The sequence below is a fragment of the Ictidomys tridecemlineatus genome, chromosome 3 (assembly GCF_052094955.1).
Source record: "Ictidomys tridecemlineatus isolate mIctTri1 chromosome 3, mIctTri1.hap1, whole genome shotgun sequence".
Taxonomy (NCBI): Eukaryota; Metazoa; Chordata; class Mammalia; order Rodentia; family Sciuridae; genus Ictidomys; species Ictidomys tridecemlineatus.
The window spans coordinates 78,149,552-78,174,126 of NC_135479.1; the positions used below are offsets into that span (position 1 = coordinate 78,149,552).

General features: G+C 39.4%; 1 protein-coding gene across 1 annotated transcript in view; it reads left to right on the forward strand.

Moving 5' to 3' along the window:
• The first annotated feature begins 13,095 nt into the window (after window positions 1-13,095).
• The window catches only part of Col6a6 (collagen type VI alpha 6 chain), a 114,322-nt gene continuing 102,842 nt past the window's right edge, over window positions 13,096-24,575 (forward strand). The window contains exons 1-6 of the mRNA XM_005326999.4: window positions 13,096-13,185; window positions 15,613-16,209; window positions 17,497-18,117; window positions 19,416-19,976; window positions 20,697-21,254; window positions 23,747-24,322. Of these exons, the coding sequence (XP_005327056.3) occupies window positions 13,119-13,185; window positions 15,613-16,209; window positions 17,497-18,117; window positions 19,416-19,976; window positions 20,697-21,254; window positions 23,747-24,322 (2,980 nt within the window). The 5' untranslated portion in view covers window positions 13,096-13,118. The remainder of the gene's footprint in view (window positions 13,186-15,612; window positions 16,210-17,496; window positions 18,118-19,415; window positions 19,977-20,696; window positions 21,255-23,746; window positions 24,323-24,575) is intronic.

Below are 24,575 nucleotides of genomic sequence, written 5' to 3' on the forward strand. Positions count from 1 at the left end.
GTTGCCAAGCCATTTTTAGTCATCCCTCTTTCCATCTTCTGCCATCGTCACCCAGGAATTTGTTCTACTCCTCCAGTGTGCACAAGGCTTCAATGCTCACAATTCCTTTCCTGTCTCTACTAGTTCACGTTATCCTACCATCAGCTGGAGGCTGCATTGGCTATAGCAAATAAACCCCCAAATGTATACTGGTTCATACCCAATAATAAGTTAAATTGTTACTCACTTAAGAGAAGTAGATGGGCACATGCATTTGGAGGACAGGTCCCTCTCCACCCAGACATTTGAATCCCCAACTTGAGAGTAGCTCTGCTCTTCAACTTTTGGTGCTTTAAGGTTGCATCCATCTCAGCTAGTTAGAAGACCAAAGGAGTTGGAGGGGCACCTTGTGGGAGGTTTTCTGCTAATCTTCCCCAGGATGGACCTCCAGCACTGAACCTGCAGCGGGGCTGGTAGCGATGGCTCAGCTGCAACTTCACAGTACGGAAAGGGCAGCTCACGTTTTTGGTGAACAGCTAGAAATGTGTGCCTCGGGGATTGTGATGACTAGTAGGTGGTATTTTTGTTGTTGAAATTTTATTTCTTTGAGTTCCTTTGATTAGGTCTTGCTGGATGTCATGGTGAGTTACAGTTACAGGGAAAGTTTTTTTCTTTTTTTCGTTTTTTGGTCAAAACTCTATCCGTCCTTCTTAGTTTCCTTATAAAATTATCACACATGACAGCCTCTGAGGGGAATTTCTCCGTGTGACTGTTCCAAACCTACTCTCAACATTTCAATTGGCTCTTGGACTAACTGCCTAATCCTTTTCTTTCCACTAACAGTATTTAATTTTAAAATATGATTATTTTTATATACATTAATTCGATTGATTCTAACTTTTAGTTCATTACACATTCTCATCCATGGGTCCTTGCAAGAAGCTCTTGTTTATTAGCTTATTTCTTTTTGTTTTTGTTTTTGGTACTAAGGATTGAACTCAGGGGCACTCAACCACTGAGCTACATCCTCAGCCCTTTTCTGTATTTTATTTAGAGACAGGCTCTCACTGAGTTGCTTAGTGCCTTACTAAGTTGCTGAGGCTGGCTTTGAACTAGGGATCCTCCTGCCTCAGCCTCCAGAGCCACTGGGATTATAGGCACTCACCACCGTGCCTGGCTATTTGCTTATTTCTTAATAATAAAATAAAACATGAACCCCTACTCATATGAAACCTGGAATATCAACAGTAAGAGGTTTACAGTGAGTTTCCTTCTTATCCCATTCCAAACCTTATGTTTATTATCCATTTGCTTTTTTTTAAAAAATAATAGACTACATTTTAGAGCAGTTTCAAGATCACAGAGGAACTGAGCTAAAGATGCAGAGAGTACCCACAGCTCCCTGGCCCACACATACACAGTAGCCTCCCCCATCATCAACCTCCTCATCAGAGTAGAACTTCTGTTACAACTGATCAACCTACCTACAATGGTACGTCCTTACCACCCAAAGTTCACAGTTTACATTAGGGCTCACTTTTGATGGTGTTCTATGGGTTTGGCCAAATTAGAAGTTTAGAATGTCTAACATTATAGCATTGGAGTGGATTCACTTCCCTTAAAATCCTGTATGGTCTGCCTATTTATCTCTCCCACCATTTAACCATTGGCAACCATGAATCTTTTTACTGTCTCCATAATTTTCCCTTTTCCAAGAATGTTAGGTAGTTAGAACCATATAGTACATAGCCTTTTGATTGGGCTTCTTTCCTCACTTAGTAAAACATTTTTTTCCTCCATGACTTTTTATGACTTGATCACTCCTTTCTTTTCAGTGCTGGATGATGTTCCCTGAATGCACCAATGTTCCTTTATCCACTCACCTATGGAACATTTTTGTTGCTTCCAAATTTTGACAATTACAAATAAAGTTTTTAGAAACATCCACACTCAAGGGTTTTGTGTGAACATAAGTTTTCGACTCATTTAGATAAATGCCAAAAAGCATGATTGCTGGATTATATGGTAAGAATATGTTTAGTTTTGTAAGAAACCACTAACCTATCTTGCAAAATGGCGGTGCTGTTTTGCACTCTTTCAACTCATAAATGAAAGTTCTTGCTGCTCCACAGTCTTGTTAGCAGCATTTGATATTGGCAGTGTTCTGAATTTTTGTCCATAGATGTATAGGGGGATCTTGTTTTAATTTGCATTTCTCTAATGACATATGATGTGGAACATCTTTTCATCTGTTTATTGCCATGTACATAGCTTCTTTGATGGGTTATCTGTTAGAAAGGTCTTTGGCCCATTTTAATATTAGGGTGTCTGTTTTCTTATTGTTGAGTTTTAAGAGGTTCTTTGCATGTTTGGGATAACTGTCCTTTTTCAGATATGTTTTTTACAAATATTTATTCCCAATCTGTAGCTTCTCTTCATATATGAATCTATATTCTTTTTTTGCATGCAAATGTTATATTATTCCAGGAGCATTTGTTGAACCGGTAATCTTTGCTCCATCATATTGCCTTTGCTTCTTTGCAAAGATGAGTTGACTATACTTGTGTGGCTCTATTTATGGGCTCTTTGTTCCACTGATCTTGTACCAATACCACACTGTCTTGTTTACTGTAGCTTTATAAAAGTCTTAGAGTCAAATAGTGTCAGACCTTTGCTCTTCTCCTTCAATATTGTGTTGGCGATTCTGGATATTTTGCCTCTCCATATAAACTTCAGAATCAGTTTGCCGATACTCACAAAATAACTTGCTTGGATTTTAATTTGGATTGCATGAGTCTGCAGGACAAGTTGAGAAGAACTGACATCTTGACAATATTGAGTCTTCCTATCCATGAACATGGAATCTTTCTTCAATCGTTTAGCTCTTCTTTTATTTCTATCAGAATTTTGTAGTTTTCCCTCATACAAATCTTGCATGAATTTTGTTCTACTTTTATGATTAAAAAATCATTAATTCCAACACTGATATTAAGAATTTCATTTTGAGGATGATAATGTAAATAGCACAATATTTTTAATTTTAGATTCCAATTGTTTGTTGCTGGTACAAAGAAAAATGATTGGCTCTTATATGTTAACTTTATGTTCTGAAAACTTGCCATAACTGTTTAATAGGTCTAGCTCTCTCTTTTTTTTAAACAGAGAGAGAGAGAATTTTTTTAATATTTATTTATTTATTTATTTTAGTTTTCGGTGGACACAACACCTTTATTTTATTTTTATGTGGTGTTGAGGATCAAACCGAGCGCCCCATACATGCCAGGCGAGCGCGCTACCACTTGAGCCACATTCCCAGCCCAAGGTCTAGCTCTTTATATTGTTTGTCCTTTCTTTCAAATAGACAATTATATCACCAATGAACAAGACAATTTTGTTTCTTCCTTTACAATCTGTCCACTTTCTGTTTCTTTTTTCTTGTCTTACTTCATTAGCGAGGACTCCCATTAAACGTTGAAAAGCAATAGTTAAGGGGGCAATTGTTGACTTGTTTCTGATTTTAATGAGAAATCTTCTAATTTCTCACCATTGGATTATAATGTTAAGTGTAGATTTTGTGTAGATATTCTCTCTCAAGTAGAGGAGGTTCCCTCTACTTCTAGTTTACTAAGAGTTTTCATCACGAATGAATGCATGATTTTGTCAAATGCTTTTTATGTCTTTCAACATGACTTTTCCTTAGCATGTTAACGGTATCTATTACATTAATTGGTTTTCAAATGTTAAGCCAACTTTACAAATTTGCTAAAATTCCAGTTGTTTTTTGAATATAATTTTTTTATACAATGTTAGATTTGATTTGCTGATTTTTTTTCATCTGTATACATGAGGTATTGGTCTGAGGTGTTTTTATAATGCCTTCGTTGAGTTTTGATATTAGTGTAATGCTAGCTAGCCTCAATGCTAGTAAGGATGGTTTCTGTCCGTTTCTGTCTTCCAAAAGACATTGTAGAGAACTGGTTATTTCTTAGGTGCTTGGTGGAACCTACCATGAACACATGTGGGTCTGATGTTTTCTCTTTTAGAGAAGAATTAGTTATTGGTTTAATGTATTTATTGGACATAGGCCTATTCAAATATTCTATTTCTTCATGTGTGAGTTTTGGGGCAGATTATGTTTTTCAAAACATTGGCCCATTTCATCTGAGATGTCAAATTTGCAGCACAGAATTGTTATTCCCTGTCTGATGTAGATAATTTGTGTCCTTTTTCTTTTTTTTTCTTCATCTGGCTAGGGTTGTATCAATTTTATTGATCTTTTCAAATAATCACTTTGTGGTTTTGTTGTTTTTTTCTATTGATTTCTTGTTTTCAATTTATTGATTTCTTCTAATATCACAAATTTTGATAAGTTGGGTTTTCATTTTCATTCTGTCGAAAATATTTAAAAATTTTTCTTGAGGTTGAACCTTGGACTCATGTGTTATTTAGAAGTATAGTATATAATCTCCAGGTATTTGGGGATTTGTCCAACTATTTTTTCATTATTGATTGCTACCTTAAGTACATTGTCATCTGAGGGCAGGCATCTTGTACTTTCTTTTCTTTTGAATTTTTAAAGTTGAGTTTTATAGCTAAGAGTGTAGCCTGTGTTGGTGAATGTTCCCTGTGAGCTTAAGAAGAATGTGTATTCTGCTGTTGATGGATACAATAGTCTATATGTGTCTGTTATGATCAGTTGATTTATCTGTTTCTCTTTGCAGTTCTATCAGTTTGGGTCTCATTTGTTTGTTTGTTTTTTGGTACTAGGGATTGAACCAGGCGTGCTTAACCACTGAGTCACATCCCCAGCCCTTTTAAAAAACATTTTATTAGAGTCAGGGTCTCACTGAGTTTCTAAGTGCCTCACTAAGTTGCTCCTCCTGCCTTAGCCTCCTGAGCCACTGGGATCACAGGTGTGCGCCACCGCACCTGGTATCTCACCTGTATTTTGACACTGTTTTCAGACACTGTTTCAGACATGGGCATATAAAGGATTGCTATGTGTTCTTGGAGAACTGATCCCTTCCCCATTATGTAATTCCTGTCTATATATACCTAATAATTTTCCTTGTTCTAAAGTTTGCTCTGTCTGAAATTGACATAGCTACTCCAGCTTTTTTGGAGGTAGTGTTATCATGGTACATCTGTCTTCATCCATTTATTTTTAATCTAAATGTGTCTTCATGTTTAAAGTGTTTCTTATGGAGAATATTAGTTAGTTCTTGTTTTTGTCTACTGTGACAGTCTCTGTCTTTACATTGTACATTTAGACCACTGACATTCAAAGGGATTATTGATACACTGATGTCTACCATGTTTGTTACTGGTTTCTATTTGATGCATGTATTCTTTGCTTCTATTTTTATTTTCCATTATCTCCTCCCCGACTTTGTTATTTTAATGGAGCATTTTTATTGCATTTCTCTCCTTTCTTAGCATGATGATTAGACATTTTCTTTTACCATTTTTAAGGGTTGCCTTAAAGTTTGTAATATACTTTTGCAACTAATTCAAATGCAATTTAAAATAATACTATCCTGCTTCATGAGCAATGAAGCACTTTATAATAACAAAATAATCTTAATTCATCCCTATGTCCATTTTAACTTTTGTCATCCATTTCATATATACATTAGTGTACATAAACTTAGATATAAGTATGCATAATGAAATACATTGTTGCTTTTATTTTGAATAAATGGTTATCTGTGAGATAAAAATGAAAAATTTTATTTAACCTTTAGTTATTTTTTTCTCTCCATTACTCTTTCTTTATGTAGATCTGATCTATATCATTTTCCTACTTTCCAAAGAACTTCTTTTAATATTTCATGCAAGGCAGGTCTATTGACAACAAATTTCCTCAATTTTTGTTTGTCTGAGGGTCTTTCCCTTTTTTTAGTGTATGTGTGTGTGATGTACTACATACACAGAGTGAAATGATTGACAGTCAAGAAAATTACTGTAGCCATAATTTCACAAAGTTAGCATTTTTATGTCAAGAGCACCAAAAGTCTTGAGTACAATTTAATACTATTATCCTGATATTAGATTTCTAGATTTACTCATTCTATACATCTGTAGCTTTTTATCTTTTGACTTGCATCTTCCTAATTCTTCCCCTCCCCTGGTAAACACCATTCTATTCTCTATCACTGTGTGTTCAACATTTGTTTTTAGATTCCACATACAAGACCACACAGTACTTTTTTTCTGTGTCTGGCTTCTCTCACTTAGCATAATGTCCTCCAGTTCAAACCAAGTTGTATCGAATGATAGGATCTCCCTTTTTTAAGGATGAGTAATATTCCACTATATATGTATAAATAATACATATTATGTATAATTACACATAAATACAAATGTCTTTACCCATTATCTGTTGACAGACCTTAGATTTCCATAGATCTTGGGCTATTGTGCATAGTGCTACAATGAACATAGAGGCAGGTATCTTTAAAAACTAGTGACCTCATTTCCTTTGGGGGTATACCCAGAGGAGGCACTGCTGGGTCATATAGTAGTTCAATTTTTAATTTCTTTAGGAACCTCCGGTGTTTGAATTCCCTCTTGTTTTCACCTTCACCAACACTTGTCATCTCTTATCATTTTAATAATAGTGATCCTATCAGATGTGAGGTATCTTAATTGGGTTGATTTGCATTTTCCCGATGATTAGTGATGTTGATCATCTTTTCATATACCCATAGACCATTTTACTTTTGGGGAGAAATTTCTGTTCAAGTATTCAAGCTCTTTGGCCATTTTTAAATTAGGTTATCTGTTTTTAATTATTTATTTATTGCTATTTTTATATGTCTTTAGGTGATCAGATACTGAGTTGCATGAGTCATTTATATTTTTAAAATATCAACTCCTGTTATGGTTTAGATCTGGTTATGGCTTGGGTAGGAGGTGTCCGTCAAAAGCTCACGTGTGAGACAATGCAAGAAGGTTCAGAGGAGAAACGATTGGGTTGTGAGAGTCTTAACCTAGTCAGTGAATTAATTCCTGAGGGGATTAACTGAGTGATGACTGGAGGCAGGTAGGGTGTGGATGGAGGAGGTGGTTCATTGGGGGATGTGGCTTTGGGATATATATTCTGTATCTGGAGAGTAGCATCTCTCTCTCTCTCTCTCTCTCTCTCTCTCTCTCTCTCTCTCTCTCTCTCTCTTGTTCTAATTTCTGATCTTCATGTGAGCTGCTGCTTCCCTCCACCATACACTCCCACCATGGTGTCCTGCCTCACCTCAAGCCCTGAGGAGTGAGCTGGCCTTCTATGGACTATAAGACCTATGAAAGCGTGAGCCCCCAAATAAACCTTTCCTCCTCTACAGTTGTTCTGGATGGGTCCTTCAGTCGTAGCAGCAAAGAGCTGACTAATCCAGATCTGAAATGTTCTCCAAAGGCCACTTACTGAAGGCTGTTGCCAGGCTGTGGCCAGGCTGTGGCACTGTGGGGACATGGAGGAGGCTTCAGGAGGTAGAGTCTGGCTGGAGGAAGTAGATCACGGAGAACATGCCCTCAAAGAGGGTATTTGTGTCTCAGACCCTCTCTCACTTCTCCTTCCCTCCTTCTTTCTCTCTTTTCCTGTTTCACAGCCACCATGAGGTGACCAACTCAGCTCCATCATGTGCTCCTGCCATGATGTGCTGCCTGGCCAAAGGCCCAAGGTGACAGAACCAAATGACCGTGGGCTGAAACCATGAACCAAAATACATCTTTCCTCCTTTAAGTTGTTTTCCTCAGGTATTTTGTCATGACAATGGGATGCCAAGGGACAGTCCTCTAATCAGATATCTCATTTAGAAACACTTCCTGTCCATCTGTCAGCTGCCTTTATATTTTTTTGACTGTTTCCTTGGCTGTGCAGAAGCTTTTTCGTTGGATGTAGGATTGTTTATTTGTTTCTGCTTTTGAAGTCTGAGTTTTTAATGTGATATCCAAAATAACTGTCAAAGCCAGTGTCAAGGAACTTTTCTCCTACGTTTTCTTCTAAGAGTTTTATGGTTTCTGGTCTTACATTTAGATCTTTTTATGTGTGCTGAGAGATAAAGGTCCAAATTTATTCTTTTGTATGTGGATATCCCACTTCTTATCATCATTTACTGAAGAGACTATCCTCTTAATGCATCTTCTTGTCCCTTTGTTGGATAATTTTGCAGGATAAAGAATTCTTGCAATACTTTATATATTTTCACTTTCCTCTTCGCTTCCTTTTATGGTTTCCAAGAAGTCAGCTGTAGTTTTTATCTTTGCTCCTCTGAGAGGGCTTTTAAGGATTTTTTTTTTCTTAATTTCTGACAGTTAAAAAAATAATAGACTTAGGTGTAGTGTTTGGGGCATTAAGTTTTTTTATTAAATTTAAAATAAATTTGAAGTATTGTGAGAATTGGTGTTCCCTAAGTTTCTTTTATCTGTCATTTAGTGTCTGACATTAGTTTTAGGACATTTTTGGTCATTAGTATTTCAAATATTCCTTCTGTTCCTTTATTTTCCTCCTGGTATTCTTATTCTATGTATGTTCTATCTTTTATAGTCATTTTTCCTGAAGTTCTTGGATATTTTGTTCTTTTTATTTTTTTCAGATTGCTCTTCAATTTTGGAGGTTTCTATTGAGATATTCTCTGTCTCAGAGATTCTTTCCTCAACCATGTCCAGTATGCCAATTGGCCCATCAAAGACATTCTTCACTTCTAATTGTGTTTACTTGTAGCTTTTCAATTTGGTTCTTTATTGGAATTTCCATCTCTCTGCTTACACTGTCTATCTTGCATACTGTCTATTTTATCTATTATGGCCCTTAGAATATTAATCATAGTTATTTTAAATTCCTACCGTATCTGAGTCTGGTTCTAATGTATGTTGTGTCTCTTCAAATTATGTTTTTTGACTCTTAGTTGTGTCTTACACTATATCTGGATATGATATATTAGGTAAAAGGAGTGGCTGTGACTGGGCCTTTAGTAATATGGTGGTAGATACAGAGAGAGGAGCAGTATACTACACTCCTACGATTAGGTCTCAGTGGTCTAGGGAGCCTGTGCCTCTGAACTGTAACTTTCACATGTTTCTCAGTTCCCTCCACCTTTTGGCAGAACTGGATAACTAAAGGGGCAAGAGTTGAGTATTTCCCTTCCCCCAGATTGATTAGGCTCTGATAAAACTCCAGCGGTGGGCTCTGGTTAAATACTCTCTTCCGAGGGTGAGCCTTGTTAAGAATACCAATATGCTCTTTTTACTGATCAGTCTGTTCTGAGGTTTCTCTTTTCAAAGCTTAATTTTCTTTATTTTATCTTTACTTTTTCGGTTTGTTGATTTCTGATCTTTAGCATTTTAGTATTTATATTTCTTTTGCATTTATTATGTTTTCTAATTTCTAAGTTGGACAGTTAATTTCCAGTGGATTTTTGTTGAAATCTCAGCCCCCTGCACTCTGTGTGCTAAAGAATCCTAAAGGACCCCAGAAGAATTTTTGAGCCAGGAACGATCAGTGAGTGGCCTAGACCTGATCCCTAACTGTGCTGTTGCTGGTCCCCAGGACCTGCCACAGGTGGTCATCTGAGGGTTAGCTTCCTCCATGAGGCCTTTTCAAAACATACGCTCAGTACACCTCTTGGCTTAATTGCTTATACTTTTCTTGGTTATAGTTGTTAGGTCAAAGAATTGTTGAAATGTGGCACTTCTTGGACTTAGCATGTAACTCCTTGTGCTTCAGGTTAGGAACTCGGGGAGGTGAGGTGGTGGTATCTAATATCACACAATTGTTCAGGGATGGAGGAGAACCTAGGAGATGAGACTTCATAGCCTGGACTCCTTCCACTCAGCCAACCACCTCAACATGAAAAGTGTTCATCTTACAAAGTGGCAAGGTCACTGGCATGTGATCCAAGTATGAAGCTTCTATTTGTGATTCCGAAAAATGCAACTGGAAGGAAGTATGGCAGGAACAGGGAAAACTGTGTGACTTGCTTGCTCCGAGAATGCTGGTGTGTTTTTCTTCTCTAACCATCACGGTCCAATGCCCGTTGTGTGCCGAGGACTTATCTTACAGCATTCTAGTGTGGACTTTAGTCTCACTCTGAATATTTTTTCTTTCTACTTTTTGACTTCTGAGGAGTAGAATGGCTTGAGGAAGCAAAGCAGTGAGACATCAAGTGCTAAATAAGCCAACAGCCAAGTATCTTTGATGCTGTGGCAAAGACCCAGTGAAACAGTGGATAATATTTCTGTTTCTAAAGAAAAAAAAATGGGCACTTAGAAATCGTTTATCCTGTAGGCCTCATTTTAAAGAAAAGAAATGACATTTATCTTCATTTTTTGCTGAAGTCTCTTTTGTATCTCTTCCGGGCTCTTAATATATTTATTTATTTTTTTTTGCAGACTTGACCTGGATTATGAGTTGGCTTGTTCAGGGCAGAAGTCTCCCTGAAACCCCTGCTTCTCAGTAGCCTCAAGAGAGGGGGTTACACAAGTTCTGAACACTCAGGGTTTGAAGCCAAGACCTGGGTGGCTGTGCTGCTTTTGCAGCTGTGGTTTAAATTAGAAACATTCTACCTTCTCAACTGAAAATTTACAGAGATCCAGATTTTTAAAAAGGATTTTCTAACACATGCAAGACTTGGCCTCAGCTTGGCCTCAGCTTGCTTGATTGAGGGTGGATGGAGTGCAACAAAACTCAGATGGAGGAGACCCGTGCCTTTGTTTCATTAATGAGAGGCAATCAATCTCCTTGTTCTATTAGGATGGAGTGTATTATGAATTCACATTTTATGTTGATTGCTTTAAACAGCTCCTTCATTCTCCCGTCATTATTGTCTCCAAGGGAATCAGATATAGAAAAAATTCAAGTGTCATACTACTTCCTAGAGAATCCTGGTCATTTCTTGCAGTAGAATAACATGTAGATCACAATCCTTGTCTTGGTGGGCCAAAAAATGAACCCATTCTCCCTGCCTCCTGAGCTTGAACAGAGGATGTAGTCCCACCATTTCTCCTACCACACACACCACCATCCCTGCATTCATACAAAGTAGGGCACCTAGTACCTCCAGAGAACTTTCACTGAGCTTCAACACTGTGTGGCCTTACAGCATACCCGGTTTGGGGTTTCATTTAAAGGCTGCAAGAAAATCGTTGCATAACATACTAACCCAGAGAACTTACCTTTTAAGGGACCAATGCTACAGACCATCCATGTGGAGAAACTTGTGGATGCCAAGTGCTGCTTTGGGAATCTCGTGGCCTCATTTAACACTAGCTTCTCTCTCCAGGTGCTTAACCTTTGCTCAGTAGTGTTTTCTTCCCATCTTGACTGCTAAAATCTTTGATCTTATGGATTCATCCCAAAGCACTTTCTCTTTGATCTTTTGTAACTTGAAAGACTGCACTAAATTTATGAAGCTCATAATATAAACAAAAAGGAAGAAAATAGTGTGAAGCCTTGATTTTGAAAATCAAAATCACAAAGGTAGGTAAACAAGTACCAGTCTCTCCTATTCCTTAGAAAAAAGACCAAAAAAAAAAAAATGAGGAGACACTGTGCAAGTTCATAATATTGGGTTTGGGATGCAGAGTAGTTGAATTTTAAATGACAGGTTTAGGAGCATACAGATGTGAGTTCCAGTTTCAACTGTGGCCTATTTACCAATGTGACTTTGCATCTGTTATTTATTTCTCCTTTAGGAATTGGTTTCTTTATCTACAAAATAAGAACAATAATAGTGCCTGTTACTAGGGCTGCTGTCAATGTCAAATAGAACAAATTTGAGGCTGTTAGCCAGAGCAGGGCACAAAGTAAGGTTTGATGAATGGTAGCATTTATAATTCATTATTTGACACAATAAATAGAAAAAAATATACAGGATGGCATGACTTGATTTTCACTTTAGGCAATCCACTTTGTGCCTAAGTTCCCCTAAAATGAATGAGTTGAACTAAACATAACCTCTTAAGATTCCCATTCCAGCTCACAGACTTGAATAGGACTGATAGATTGGCTTACAGCTTCAAAACTTCAGGTTGTCTTGTGAAGGACTATAACCAAGTCCCAAACTGCAGAATATCAGAGTGACAATAGAATAGGTAAAACCATAGGATGGATTTCTCATGTCAAAGATCCCTTTCTAAAGAGGTAAAATATTAAACAATTGCACCCTGTCTGAATAGGAGCAAGATACCCATACATAGTTTTGCAAATACCTTTGTAAGCAAGTAAGCAGGACATAAAGACCCTCGCTTGTTAATACATCAGAAATGGATCCATTCATTTTTGTTGTTGTTGTTGTTCAAGGGGAAAATGATTGAATGAGCTCAATCTGTGTTTCATTATGATATTTACTTCCAATATCTTTAACATCCTATTTGTTCCATGAAAGGAACATTTCAAGGTGGCTGAACATGCTGGAGGAGTAACTAGAATTGGAAAACTCTTTCTTCATGCTTTGCTTGTTAGTTGTACACAAATTGTGTTCCCCATTCTAAAGAGAAAGACCTGACATGAACTATAGAAAGTCAATGCTTGGTTGGTTTTTTGTTGTTGTTGTTTGTTTGTTTTGTTTTTTGTTTTGGTGTGTGTCTTCTCTCAAATTTAGGGATAAAGGGAGATAGTTACCTTTCTAATTAGCAAGGAAGAGGGGAAAACAGGGAATTTTGACCACATCTAGAAATAATTATTATTCAAAGATGGAATACATCTACATATTCATGATGATGATGATGATGAGATTACCTTACGAGTTTTAGACTGTGTCCCAACTGTGAATTCTGAATTTCATAACAATGAGTGAACAGAGAATGACACAAGGGTTTAGGGAAATGAGTAATAGGGGGACATAATATCGTTGGAACTAGAACTCATCTGTCTGCTCCGATTGACCACCCAACATGCCATGTCTCTACAGGTCTGGGGACCAGGACAAACTCTTACAACTCTGTAAATGATGCTTCATTTTTCTCAAAGGCACTTCACCAATTAGAAGGTCAGTAAATCTCCATCATTCTTGTCCCCCGTCACACCCAGTTCATTGTATCATTTCATGTCCTGTTGTGGATGCGAGTCTGGATTCATAAATAACATCCGTAGATGTTCATATTTTTGCCTTTTCAGATTTCAAGTTGGAGATTTTTCAGGACATAATATGAAAATGTGGCTGATTTTGTTCCTCATAATAACTTGTTTCCATGTTTCTGTGAACCAAGATTCTGGTAAGGAAAAAATATGAAAAGAATTCTTTTCCTTAATTTTCACCATAGTAAAGAGATGATAAGTGAGTTTGACCTACTTAAAAGTTAAGTTTTCTATCACTTTGTTTTGATTTTGATAGTAGCGAGGATGGGAATGGGAGGTCAACTTATTTTGTTTCAAGATTACTCTCTGTTCCTTTGAAAATTCTGGACTTTATTCCTTGTTAGCGATAGGAAGATATGGAAGTTGTCATTTTGTCCTCAGTTTCAACCCATTTTGGGTCTTCTGGGAGGTTACATGAGAATTCTGTTACTATTAGGTTCAGGCCTGGAAAATTTGGAATGTCTCTTTCTAATTCACTTGTGCCAAAAGGTTGTCTTGGTTAAGTGTCCAGATTTTGCTCCAATTTAAACTGCTAGTCTGTTTATCATAAAGAACAGGCTTTCACCCTGGAGAGAAAGTTCCGTAGCAGTCTACCGTCTGTCAGCAATCTGTGCGCAATGGAATTAAAGTCCAAACCCTAACTTGCCCTTCACCACCTCTACTACCTAATCAAGTAATTGGTTCTTGTGCTGGTCAGTTCACATCCAGGACCACCTACATCAGCTTTTACAGCTTCCTTAAGGTCTCTGACCTTGCAAGCGAGTTTTACGAAGAGATAAACTAGACTTTGCCCTGCTAATGTTGTCCTTCAATGTCTCACTGAGTCTTCAGCTTTTAAAGGAGAGGCAACTTTTCCTCCCAGTCATTTCATGGTTCAGACATAACGAAGGACCTTTTTGGAAGCTGAATCCTGTGCCAATCACCCACGCTTCCTTTCCCTGTACAACATATAGGGATTTACTAAAGGTCCCCGGTGGTCCTGAGTAGAGCCACCCTGAGCAGGGCTCACCTGGCCATCCAGCCTGAGGTCTCGATTGCCCTCACTTATTTCTGCAATGCTGTATGATCACGACAGGAACCTCAGGTGGGACTGGGATCAGGTTATGTAAAAGACAAGAAAGAATGATCCACTATGTCTGGATCAGACCGCTGTAAGGAAAACGAAATAACTCAAAGAACTAAAGCTGGTTGCCTAGCAATTGCAGGAAAGAAAATATTGAAGTTATTTTAATTTGATCAGGATTTTTATAGTAACCATTTCAGATGGTGAGAATCTCAGAGGGAAGAGGAACCTTAGGTAGTTTCTAGTTGAATCTATTTAAAGTAGAGGGAACTAAAGACCAAGTATATTGGATGGTTTGACAGAGATCAGAGAGTTACCTGATGACACAGTCAGGGTCTCGTTACTTTTTTTATGATATATGTATTTATTTATTTATTCACTGTGTCTTTCCTTAAATATAAAACCACACACGTGTACATGTAAACACGCATACATTCCCCTCTTTTCCCTGGACAAGAAGTGGATCTTATGCTTAGGTACTGAGAACTCTTGATCTAAATGACCACTAATAAATGACATCAGTGTTTGAACCCTGTGATTCTCTACTTGTAAATATATAATTCTAGATACCTAACATCAAATCTAGCATTAAATGAAGCTTTAGAAGTTCAACAAAATATCATGTTTTCGTATAAAAATTATTTATGTTTTTAAAACTATCATCCCTTTTCTAGCCTAAAATATACTGGTGCCATCATATTTTACATACGTGAAAATAAATTTATCAATTATGACACTCAATCATATAAGTCTTCAAAAATATTATAAGTAACTTTAAAATAGATTATGCCAATCCCGTATTTCCATTATTTGTGTATTTTTAAATTTCATCAACTTGAAACTTTAGAATATGTTTATAAGTTAACTTGTTGCATTGCATAAATAAGAATCACAATGAAAGACTTTCAGATTTCAACACTCAAATCAATTACAAGGAGTCTGATTCTCAATTAAAATTTGTGTCCTGTTGAAATCAAATTGAGATCAAATTCTGAAAGCCAAAATACATATATTAGGAGAAATTATCTACTAACAGTCTAAACACCCATGATGTTTTTTACTTCTCTAATTTGCCTATTCCTAATTAGCTATTTTTTTTTTTTTTTGCAAAAGTGATGCTTAATTTTGTGAGATGCTCAAATGAGAAACTGTGTAAAAGAATTAGCCCAATAGGGCTGGGGTTGTGGCTCAGCAGTGGAGTGCTCACCTAGCACATGCGAGGCCCTGGGTTTAATCCTCAGCACCACATAAAATTTAAAAAATAAAATAAAATAAAAGTATTGTGTCCAACTACAACTAAAAAATAAATTTTTTTTTTAAAAAGAATCAGCCCAAGGAATCACTATTTCTTTTTCTTAAGAGAAAGTGTAGTTTTGGACTCTCAATGAATCTGCTCATTGAGAAGGCACTTAAAAAATAAAATGAAATGAAAAGTAAGTTTTCCCCTATATGGTTGGCTAATGTTTTTGCTTTGTTTACATGTTTGTTTCTGTTTTCCCAGGCCCTGAGTATGCAGATGTGGTGTTTCTGGTGGACAGCTCTGACCACCTGGGAGTTAAGGCCTTCCCATTTGTGAAATTTTTCATCAATAAAATGATCAACAGTCTCCCCATCGAGGCCAACAAGTACCGCGTGGCCCTGGCCCAGTACAGTGACATGCTCCACAATGAATTCAACCTGAGTACCTTCAGGAGCAGGAACCCCATGCTGAACCATCTCAAGAAGAACTTCGGGTTCCTTGGCGGATCCCTGAGGATAGGAAACGCTCTTCGGGAGGCTCACAGGATCTACTTCTCTGCACCTACTGATGGAAGAGACAGGAAATTGTTTCCTCCTATTTTGGTGGTCCTGGCTTCAGCGGAGTCCGAGGATGATGTGGAAGAGGCTTCGAAGGCCCTGCGGAAAGATGGGGTGAAAATCATCTCCGTGGGGATGCAGAAGGCTTCCGAGGAAAACCTGAGGGCCATGGCCACATCTCAGTTTCACTTCAACCTCCGGACGGTCAGAGACCTCAGCATGTTCTCCTCAAACATGACACAGATCATCAAGGATGCGACCAAGTACAGAGAAGGAGCGGTCAATGATCGCCTCGTAGAAGGTGAAATTGGGATGCACATAGAGGAGTGATGATAAAATGCTTTTGAAAAATCAATATGGGGGCTATAGGATTGCAACTCTTTGAATACTCCTCTCTCAAAATGGGCTGCGTGTTCAGATATTAAATATCCATGTGTTCTGGAGGATCTGATAATTGTGAAGATTTTAAATCTAATGATACCCACAGGTCTTGAATCTCATTCTTTGCTTATTCATTTTTGCACTTCATTCAGATTTCTTAAAATTCAGGATGCCCTCTTTCCTGCTCCTCAGCTTAAGTCTGAGCTATCTCCCTGGGCTCTAGTTGTCACATGGTTTCATTACTGGCTCATTTAAAAGGTAGCTTTGTTCCTAAAGAAATCCATGATTCCTAAAGCCACATAACCATGATCACAGAATGTTACAGCTAAAAAACAACTTTAGTTTGCCCAAACTCCTTATTCTGCAGGAAGGAAACTACAGGTGTCCTTACCAGTGATATGGCCTGACCCAGGGCCTGGCTGCAATTTGCAGTCAGAGCTAAGTCAGGTCTCCAGATTTCAAGCCAGGTAGTCAGCCCACAATGCTTCCCTCCCTGCTGCCCTGTTCTGAGTTAGTTTCTCCCCGATCTCCACAGCCAGCCTGCTGTCTGTTCTCTTGTCCTAGAAAGGCCAAGAGTTATAAACATCATGCAAACGAGGAACAGGAAGACCCAGTAGAAAACAATCTGCTCCAAATGTGCATGTCCAAATAAGTAGCATAGGAAACTCACATTATTCTCGGATAAATCAGTCCGAGATGACTTATTTAATGACCTATTAATAGTAGAGAATGTTTTTCTTGTGGTAAGCCTATGACAATATGAATCCTTATTAGCAACATCTTTCCCCAATAAAGCAATTGAATGTGCATGTGTATTCATTACCATTCTTAGTAATACTTAGTCTGTAACTGTTAATTATAATGGGAATGATGCTTCGATGATTTTAATATTTAACAGCTACTATTTGCTGAGTGACTCTTACGTATTAGTCCCATATACTAAATATATTATCTCACTTAATTCTCATAGTATCTCTATGAGATGAGAATTGTATCTCCATTTGACAGTTGAGGAAATGGAAACTGGGAGATTCAGCAGTTGAACCCAGGTCCTTTTGATCTCAGCTTCCTACTCGTTTCACACATCTCCTTCTTTCTTTAAGCAGATAACCAAGCTCTAGTATATATTCTCCATGTCTTCTGATGCTCAGCAGAAATGCCACATCTCCAGCTAATGTTGTGCTTGTTCATTCCTTGCCCACCACAGTGTGCCAAGGCCCTTCTGTGGCTGACGTGGTATTCCTGTTGGATGTGTCCATCAATGGCAGCCAGGAGAACTTCGACTACCTTAAAGCATTCCTGGAAGAAAGTGTCTCTGCCCTTGACATCAAGGAGAACTGCATGAGGGTTGGCCTGGTGGCCTACAGCAATGAGACCAAAGTGATCAGTTCACTGAGCAGGGGCGTCAATAAGTCAGAGGTTCTCCAGCGTATACAGAGCCTGTCTCCCCGGGCTGGGCAGGCCTACACAGGGGCCGCCATCAGGAAGATCAGAAAGGAAGTCTTCAGTGCACAGAAAGGCAGTCGGAAAAATCAGGGTGTGTCCCAGATCGCGGTGCTGGTGACCCACAGAGCTTCGGAAGATAACGTGACCAAGGCAGCAGTTAACCTCCGGCGCGAGGGTGTGACCGTCTTCACCATGGGCATCGAAGGGGCCAGCAGAACCCAGTTGCAAAAGGTAGCATCTCACCCTGCCAAGCAGTATGTCTCCATGCTGAGCAACTTCTCTGATCTGGCTGCCCATAACCAGACGTTCCTGAAGAAGCTGCGGAACCAGATAACACACACCGTCTCTGTCTTGTCAGAGCGCACGGAAACCCTCAAATCGGGTAAAGTCTTGCTGAGAGAAGGACTGTTCAGAACCTTTTGCTTTTTTCTTGTCTTTCGAATATTTATATATGCAAAAGGAATTGGTGGGAATATGATAATGATGCGGGTGGGCAGAATGAGTTCCTAATTTTTATTTTAACTTGATGATTTGAAGTCCAGTTAGGACTCCTAAAATCTATTGCAGTGCCAGCCTAGCTAAAGAGGATTTCCCTTCTCATTTCCAATAGAGTGGCTCCAATTCCATCTATCTCTCTATACCCCTGGAATACCATCATTTGCTATTTCTCTCCCTTTTCTATTTTTTCCCTGCTCCCTCACCCCGACTCTTTACTGGAATTTGAACCCAGGGGTTCTCTACTACTGAGTTACATCCTCAGCCTTTTTTTTTACATTTTTTTATGTTGAGTCAGGGTCTTGCTAAGATGCCCAGGCTGACCTAGAACTTGCAATCCTCCTGCCTCAGCAGCCTAAGTTTCTCCTGATCTATATTTCTTTCTTTTTTTCTTTTCTTTAATTTTTTGTACTTTTCACTTTCCTTATCTTCTTCCCTCATACTCCAATTCCAATTTCCAGAATAAACAGGAAGTGTGATTTGGATAGAAGACAAAGTAATTAATTTGTTATGAAGTACCACTCCAGTGTCTGCAAGTTTCCGGAGAGAGAGAGAAAGGGCAATGTTTTTTATGTTTGCTATCTACATGTAAACACAGTGATGCTGTGGAAAGATTTTTATGCATGTATATACACATCACATGTTCATATATATTCTGTAATAAGTGTTTATATCTCACTTATTATAAAAGTGTCATTATCTTTCACACATAAGTTTGCTGACAATATCCATACTCTAGTTAATTGATAGGATTGAATAAGGAGTACATAATTTGCTCTAAATTCCAAGAAAGGGAGCTCATATGTCTACAAGGACCTGTTAAACACCTTCTTCATGTCACAACATATCATTTGACTTTTGGCTAAGCAGTTATTTAACTCCAGGAAGAAGTGACTTGTAAAGATCAGCTTTAAGTTTTCTAATCCTTTACTACACCCACATTTATTTTGACGGGTGGCAGAGAATTTTTAGGGTAATCATCTCAAACTCTCAGAAACATTCATTTGGCCCAACTGATGCTAAGATCCCCCCTTTCAATCTAGGAAAGCAAGCCTTTTAAACCCAAATATCGTTTTCCATTTTTCCATCTCTGATGGCTTATCCTTGTCCTTCTTCCCCTCTGTGCCCGTTTCTCTTCCACGTTTGCTCCCTAATGTCATATTCAATTTTTTGGTTCCATCGTAGCATGTGTGGACACAGAGGAAGCAGACATCTATCTGCTCATTGACGGCTCCGGGAGCACACAGGCCACAGACTTTCAAGAGATGAAGACCTTCCTGTCGCAGGTGGTAGGGATGTTCAACATCGCCCCCCATAAGGTGCGCGTGGGGGCTGTTCAGTACGCCGACACCTGGGACTTGGAATTTGAGATCAATAAGTACTCCAACAAGCACGATTTGGGAAAGGCCATCGAGAACATCAGGCAGATGGGTGGGAATACAAACACGGGCGCAGCCCTGAATTTCACACTGAAGTTGTTGCAAAAAGCAAAGAAGCAGCGGGGAAACAAAGTGCCTTGCCACCTCGTCATTTTGACGAACGGCAAGTCCAAGGATAGCATCTTGGAGCCTGCCAACAGACTGAGAGAGGAGAACATCCATGTCTATGCCATTGGGGTCAAAGAGGCCAACCAAACACAGCTGCGAGAAATCGCAGGAGAGGAGAAGAGAGTGTACTACGTGCACGACTTTGATGCGTTGAAAGACATAAGGAACCAAGTTGTCCAAGAAATCTGTGCTGAAGAAGGTGAGAGAAATGGTGGCCCTTGCCTTTTGACTTTAGCTCGCACATGGGCCTTCATGGTGATGTTTGACATTGCTGGTTAAGCGGAACAATGTACATTTTGCTAAGTTCAGACTTGTTGATCTGTGCAACTATAACTGTGTTTGTCCTCTAGGAAAAAAAAAAAAACCACCAGCCCACTGTAGTGTTGTTCTAATTGATACCGTTCAATTACTGATATAATTGAAAAATAACAAAAATATTTGGAAAGATTCTCCCTAATAATAATTAATTAGCTTTCTCCAACAAATCCCCGAAGGCTAGATATGTGGTTAGATGTCACCTGTATCATATGATCAAGTGATTTCAGATTTCCAGGAGTACCTAGGGTTCATTTAAATTTCCGCTTTATAGCACTTTTGTGAAATAGGTAAGTCAGTGGTTTTCAACCAGGTGTTATTCCCCTCTGGTTGAATGTGGTAACTTCTAGAGATATTTTGGTGTCATAATCATGAAGCCCTGCTAGTATCCAATGAGAAGAGGTCAGGGACACTGCTAAACATCCCACTGTATCCTACAGTGCAGACTGCTTTACTTAGCTACTAATAATCCTTACCAAGCATGTGTTTAACTTCCACACTAGATCATTTGTGGTTCGGATTCTCCTGTTTACTCTTATTTATTTATTTTTCTTTTTTTGGCATGGAGTTAACTTGAATAAACCTGCTAATTTCTCTTATGCAGCCTGCAAGGACATGAAAGCTGACATCATGTTTTTGGTGGACAGCTCTGGCAGCATAGGACCTGAAAACTTCCAGAAAATGAAAATATTTATGAAAAACCTGGTGAGCAAATCTCAGATTGGGGCCGATCGGGTGCAAATCGGCGTGGTGCAGTTCAGCGACATCAATAAGGAGGAGTTTCAGCTCAACAGGTTCACGACCCAAAGCGACATTTCAAACGCAATAGACCAAATGGCTCACATTGGAGAAACTACCTTGACCGGTGGCGCCCTGACCTTTGTGTCTCAGTACTTCAGCCCCGCCAAGGGGGCCCGACCCAACGTCAGGAAGTTTCTCATCCTCATCACAGATGGTGAAGCTCAGGACATAGTGAAGGACCCAGCAGTCGCCCTCCGGCAAGAAGGCATCATTATCTACTCTGTGGGAGTATTTGGCTCCAATGTCACCCAGCTCGAGGAGATCAGTGGGAGGCCAGAGATGGTTTTTTATGTTGAGAATTTTGACATTCTGCAGCACATTGAAGATGATCTTGTTTTGGGAATCTGCAGTCCTCGTGAAGGTAGGCATGCCTGTGTTCATGAGTGCGAATATCTGAGCACCAGATGTGGATCGGAGTCATTTTCTTCTGGAAATTAAGTAGAGCTCTATTGGGACCTTGTGATATTTTCATTGAATTGAAGTGTTTATGCTAGGATTTTTCACACACACACACACACACACACATACACACGTATATATATATATATATATTTTTAGGGGGGTGCTAGGGATTGAACTCAGGGCCACTCCACCACTGAGCCACATCCCCAGCCCTATTTTATATTTTATTTAGAGTCAGGGTCTCACTGAGTTCCTTAGTGCCTCATTTTTTGCTGAGGCTGGCTTTGAACTCCTGATCCTCCTGCCTCGGCCTCCCAAGCCACTGGGATTGCAAGTGTGTGCCACCACCCGTGGCACTGACCTGTTAGACTAAAATAGACAGTCAAGAGCAATTTGAGTTCGCCTAGTCTCATTCCTGTTTTAGACACATAGACCTGAGGTGATGAATCCTTTATTTAAGAAAAGTGGTACCACACCAAGTCTTAGGTCAGGTTCCTAGCTGATCAGAACTTCTTGTGGAGGTGATTTATTGAGGAGGTAGTTTCAGAAGAGGAGGAAGGAGAGGAGGGCAGGGCATAGGTAGGTGCTAAGCAAGGAGTTAGAGCAAGAACTGGCCCTATCTTAAGCTGAGGGGTCCATCCTGCATACACTGTGCCACTAGATTACATGTGGGTTTCTGAGGCAGTCAGAAGGGGCATAACTTCTATTTAGTCTTCAAGCCTGGTATCTAGTCTCCTATGGGCTATTTTTCTTCTTTTTGTAATTTCTAAAAATAATACTTGATAAAAGGAGATATTTGTAAAAACATTTTGATATTTATTAAATATTATAAAGAAGGACTGTGGTAAGGGGAACTTGAATAATGAATGTTTCAAAGGAAGTAAAGAGCAGTGTCCCCAATCTCTGCCTATGATGCTGCAGAGTAATGGAAGTCATCAAACAAATGCTCAGGGCTGGGGATGTAGCTCAGCCGTAGAGCACTTGCCTGTGACATGTGTGAGGCTCTGAGTTCAATCTCCAGAATAAAACCAAAACAAAAACCAGATCAACAAATAGAAGGGGCTGATTTATCCTGTGACCCCCGGGGGCTTAACAGCAGGCGTATGGAAATGTCTACGTGGGCGATGGATCTTAATGGGATTTTAGGGGAGGAGAGGGACCTTCAAGTAACGGTTCTGTTCAACTCCCACTACAAGGTTTGATGATCATGGCCTGTGTTTTGTAGAAAGGGGAGTACACCTTGTTTTTAATCCCTGGTAATTCCATCCAGAACAAATATGAACTCTGGAATTTGAAAGCTTCCAAAGCTGAGCAATCTACCCACCCACCTCCAGTCCCCTGAGTCACCCAAGCAAGATTTGCAGGCAACCTACGACCAGAGGGACCTAGTTCCTTCTTTAGTGGAGTCAGACTTCCTTGGAATTTGGTTTATGGCTCTGTACACAAGGTCTCCAATTAGCAGTTAGGTCCATTGGCTCTGGGGTTTTCAACAGTCCTGCACATGGCCAATGACTGGGTCACAGAGGAGGAGATACAGACACCCTTGGAGGGGGAGGGGGAGAAGAGTACTTCCTCCCAGTCCCATTTCTCAAGAAGGGATGAGTTAACACTTGGATCATACCTTTCTAAGGCCAGCAGAGATAACGCACTATATAAGGACACAAGGACTTGCCTTCTGATGGAGAAAACTTCTCCAGAATGGATGAGTTGGCACTTCAAACTCAGAATACATGAGCTCCTTTAGATGTGACATGCTTCTCGTGAATTACTAATTGGGGTCTTTCCTGCTCTACTTTTCCATGGCATTGACCTCAGGTTTAAGAAGTTCAGAGTGTCATACTAAGACAATTAAACTGGGCCAAGGGAGAAATGGGCTTTTTTTTTTTTCATATGGCGGCCCAATATGAAAATAGATGTTTCAAGAAGGTCAAAGGGGGATAAAATGTAACCTTGAAAGTCAGCCATCATAACTATGAAAAAAAATACAGTGTTGCCAAATTAATTTTTATTCGGTTATTTCCTCAAAGTTTTATCTTAGGAATAAGATCTCAAGATCCCTATAGCCTTAAAGAAAAAAGACAAATTTGTTTAAATAAAAACACATGTTGAAGGAAACATTTATATGGGAAAATTTACATGAAACTTGGATTTGGGTTTTTTAGTCCAAAGGTTTTATTGAAAATTTATTCCTGATGATCTTGTGTTTCTTTCCACCTCTCCCAAACCTTTGGTAGGTTTCCCTTCATACCTGCCTGGTCCTGAAAACTTACCTGATCATCATTATGTATTGGCAGTGCAAAAGTGCATATGTCTCTCTGTTATCCAGGAAATTGATACTTTAATGTTCAGCATGACCCCATGCAATGGAAACACCAGCAATTAAAAAAAAAAACAGTTTGGGGACTCTCCAAAGCTAATCCATATTGATTTTTCCTTCCCTTCCTCTTCTAGAATGCAAGCGGATTGAAATTCTGGATGTTGTGTTTGTGATCGATAGCTCTGGCAGCATTGATTACGATGAATACAATATCATGAAGGACTTCATGATTGGCTTAGTGAAAAAAGCTGATGTTGGAAAGAACCAAGTCCGGTTTGGAGCCCTGAAGTACGCTGATGACCCAGAGGTACTCTTTTATCTGGGTGATCTTGGCACAAAATCGGAGGTGATTTCAGTGCTCCAGAATGACCAGCCCCTGGGGGGCAACACTTACACAGCGGAGGCACTAGCCTTCTCAGACCACATGTTCACTGAAGCCAGGGGCAGCCGCCTGCACAAGGGAGTCCCCCAAGTCCTCATCGTGATCACCGATGGGGAATCTCATGATGCTGATAAACTCAATGCCACTGCCAAGGCCTTGCGGGACAAAGGCATTCTCGTCCTGGCGGTGGGCATTGCTGGCGCCAATCCTGTGGAGCTGTTAGCGATGGCAGGATCAACAGATAAGTACTACTTTGTGGAGACTTTTGGAGGCCTGAAGGGGATCTTTTCAGATGTCTCAGCCAGTGTCTGTAACTCTTCAAAAGTTGGTAAGCCTTGTCCATCAAGTTTTTCCTTATTATTAACATGGGGCCAACTGAGGGAGATGCCAAAGTGATAGTCCTTAAGGGAGAAGTTTTCCAGAGAAGAGAATGAGCCAAACTTGTTTCAGCAGACTCCCCTACTCTGAGAATCCGGAACGTGGGAAAACCTCAAGGTCACTGTGTTCAGTCTCCTCCCTCAAAAGAAGTACCTTCTCCAACTTCCTAATCACTTTTCCTAAACTATTCTAATGATGGGGAA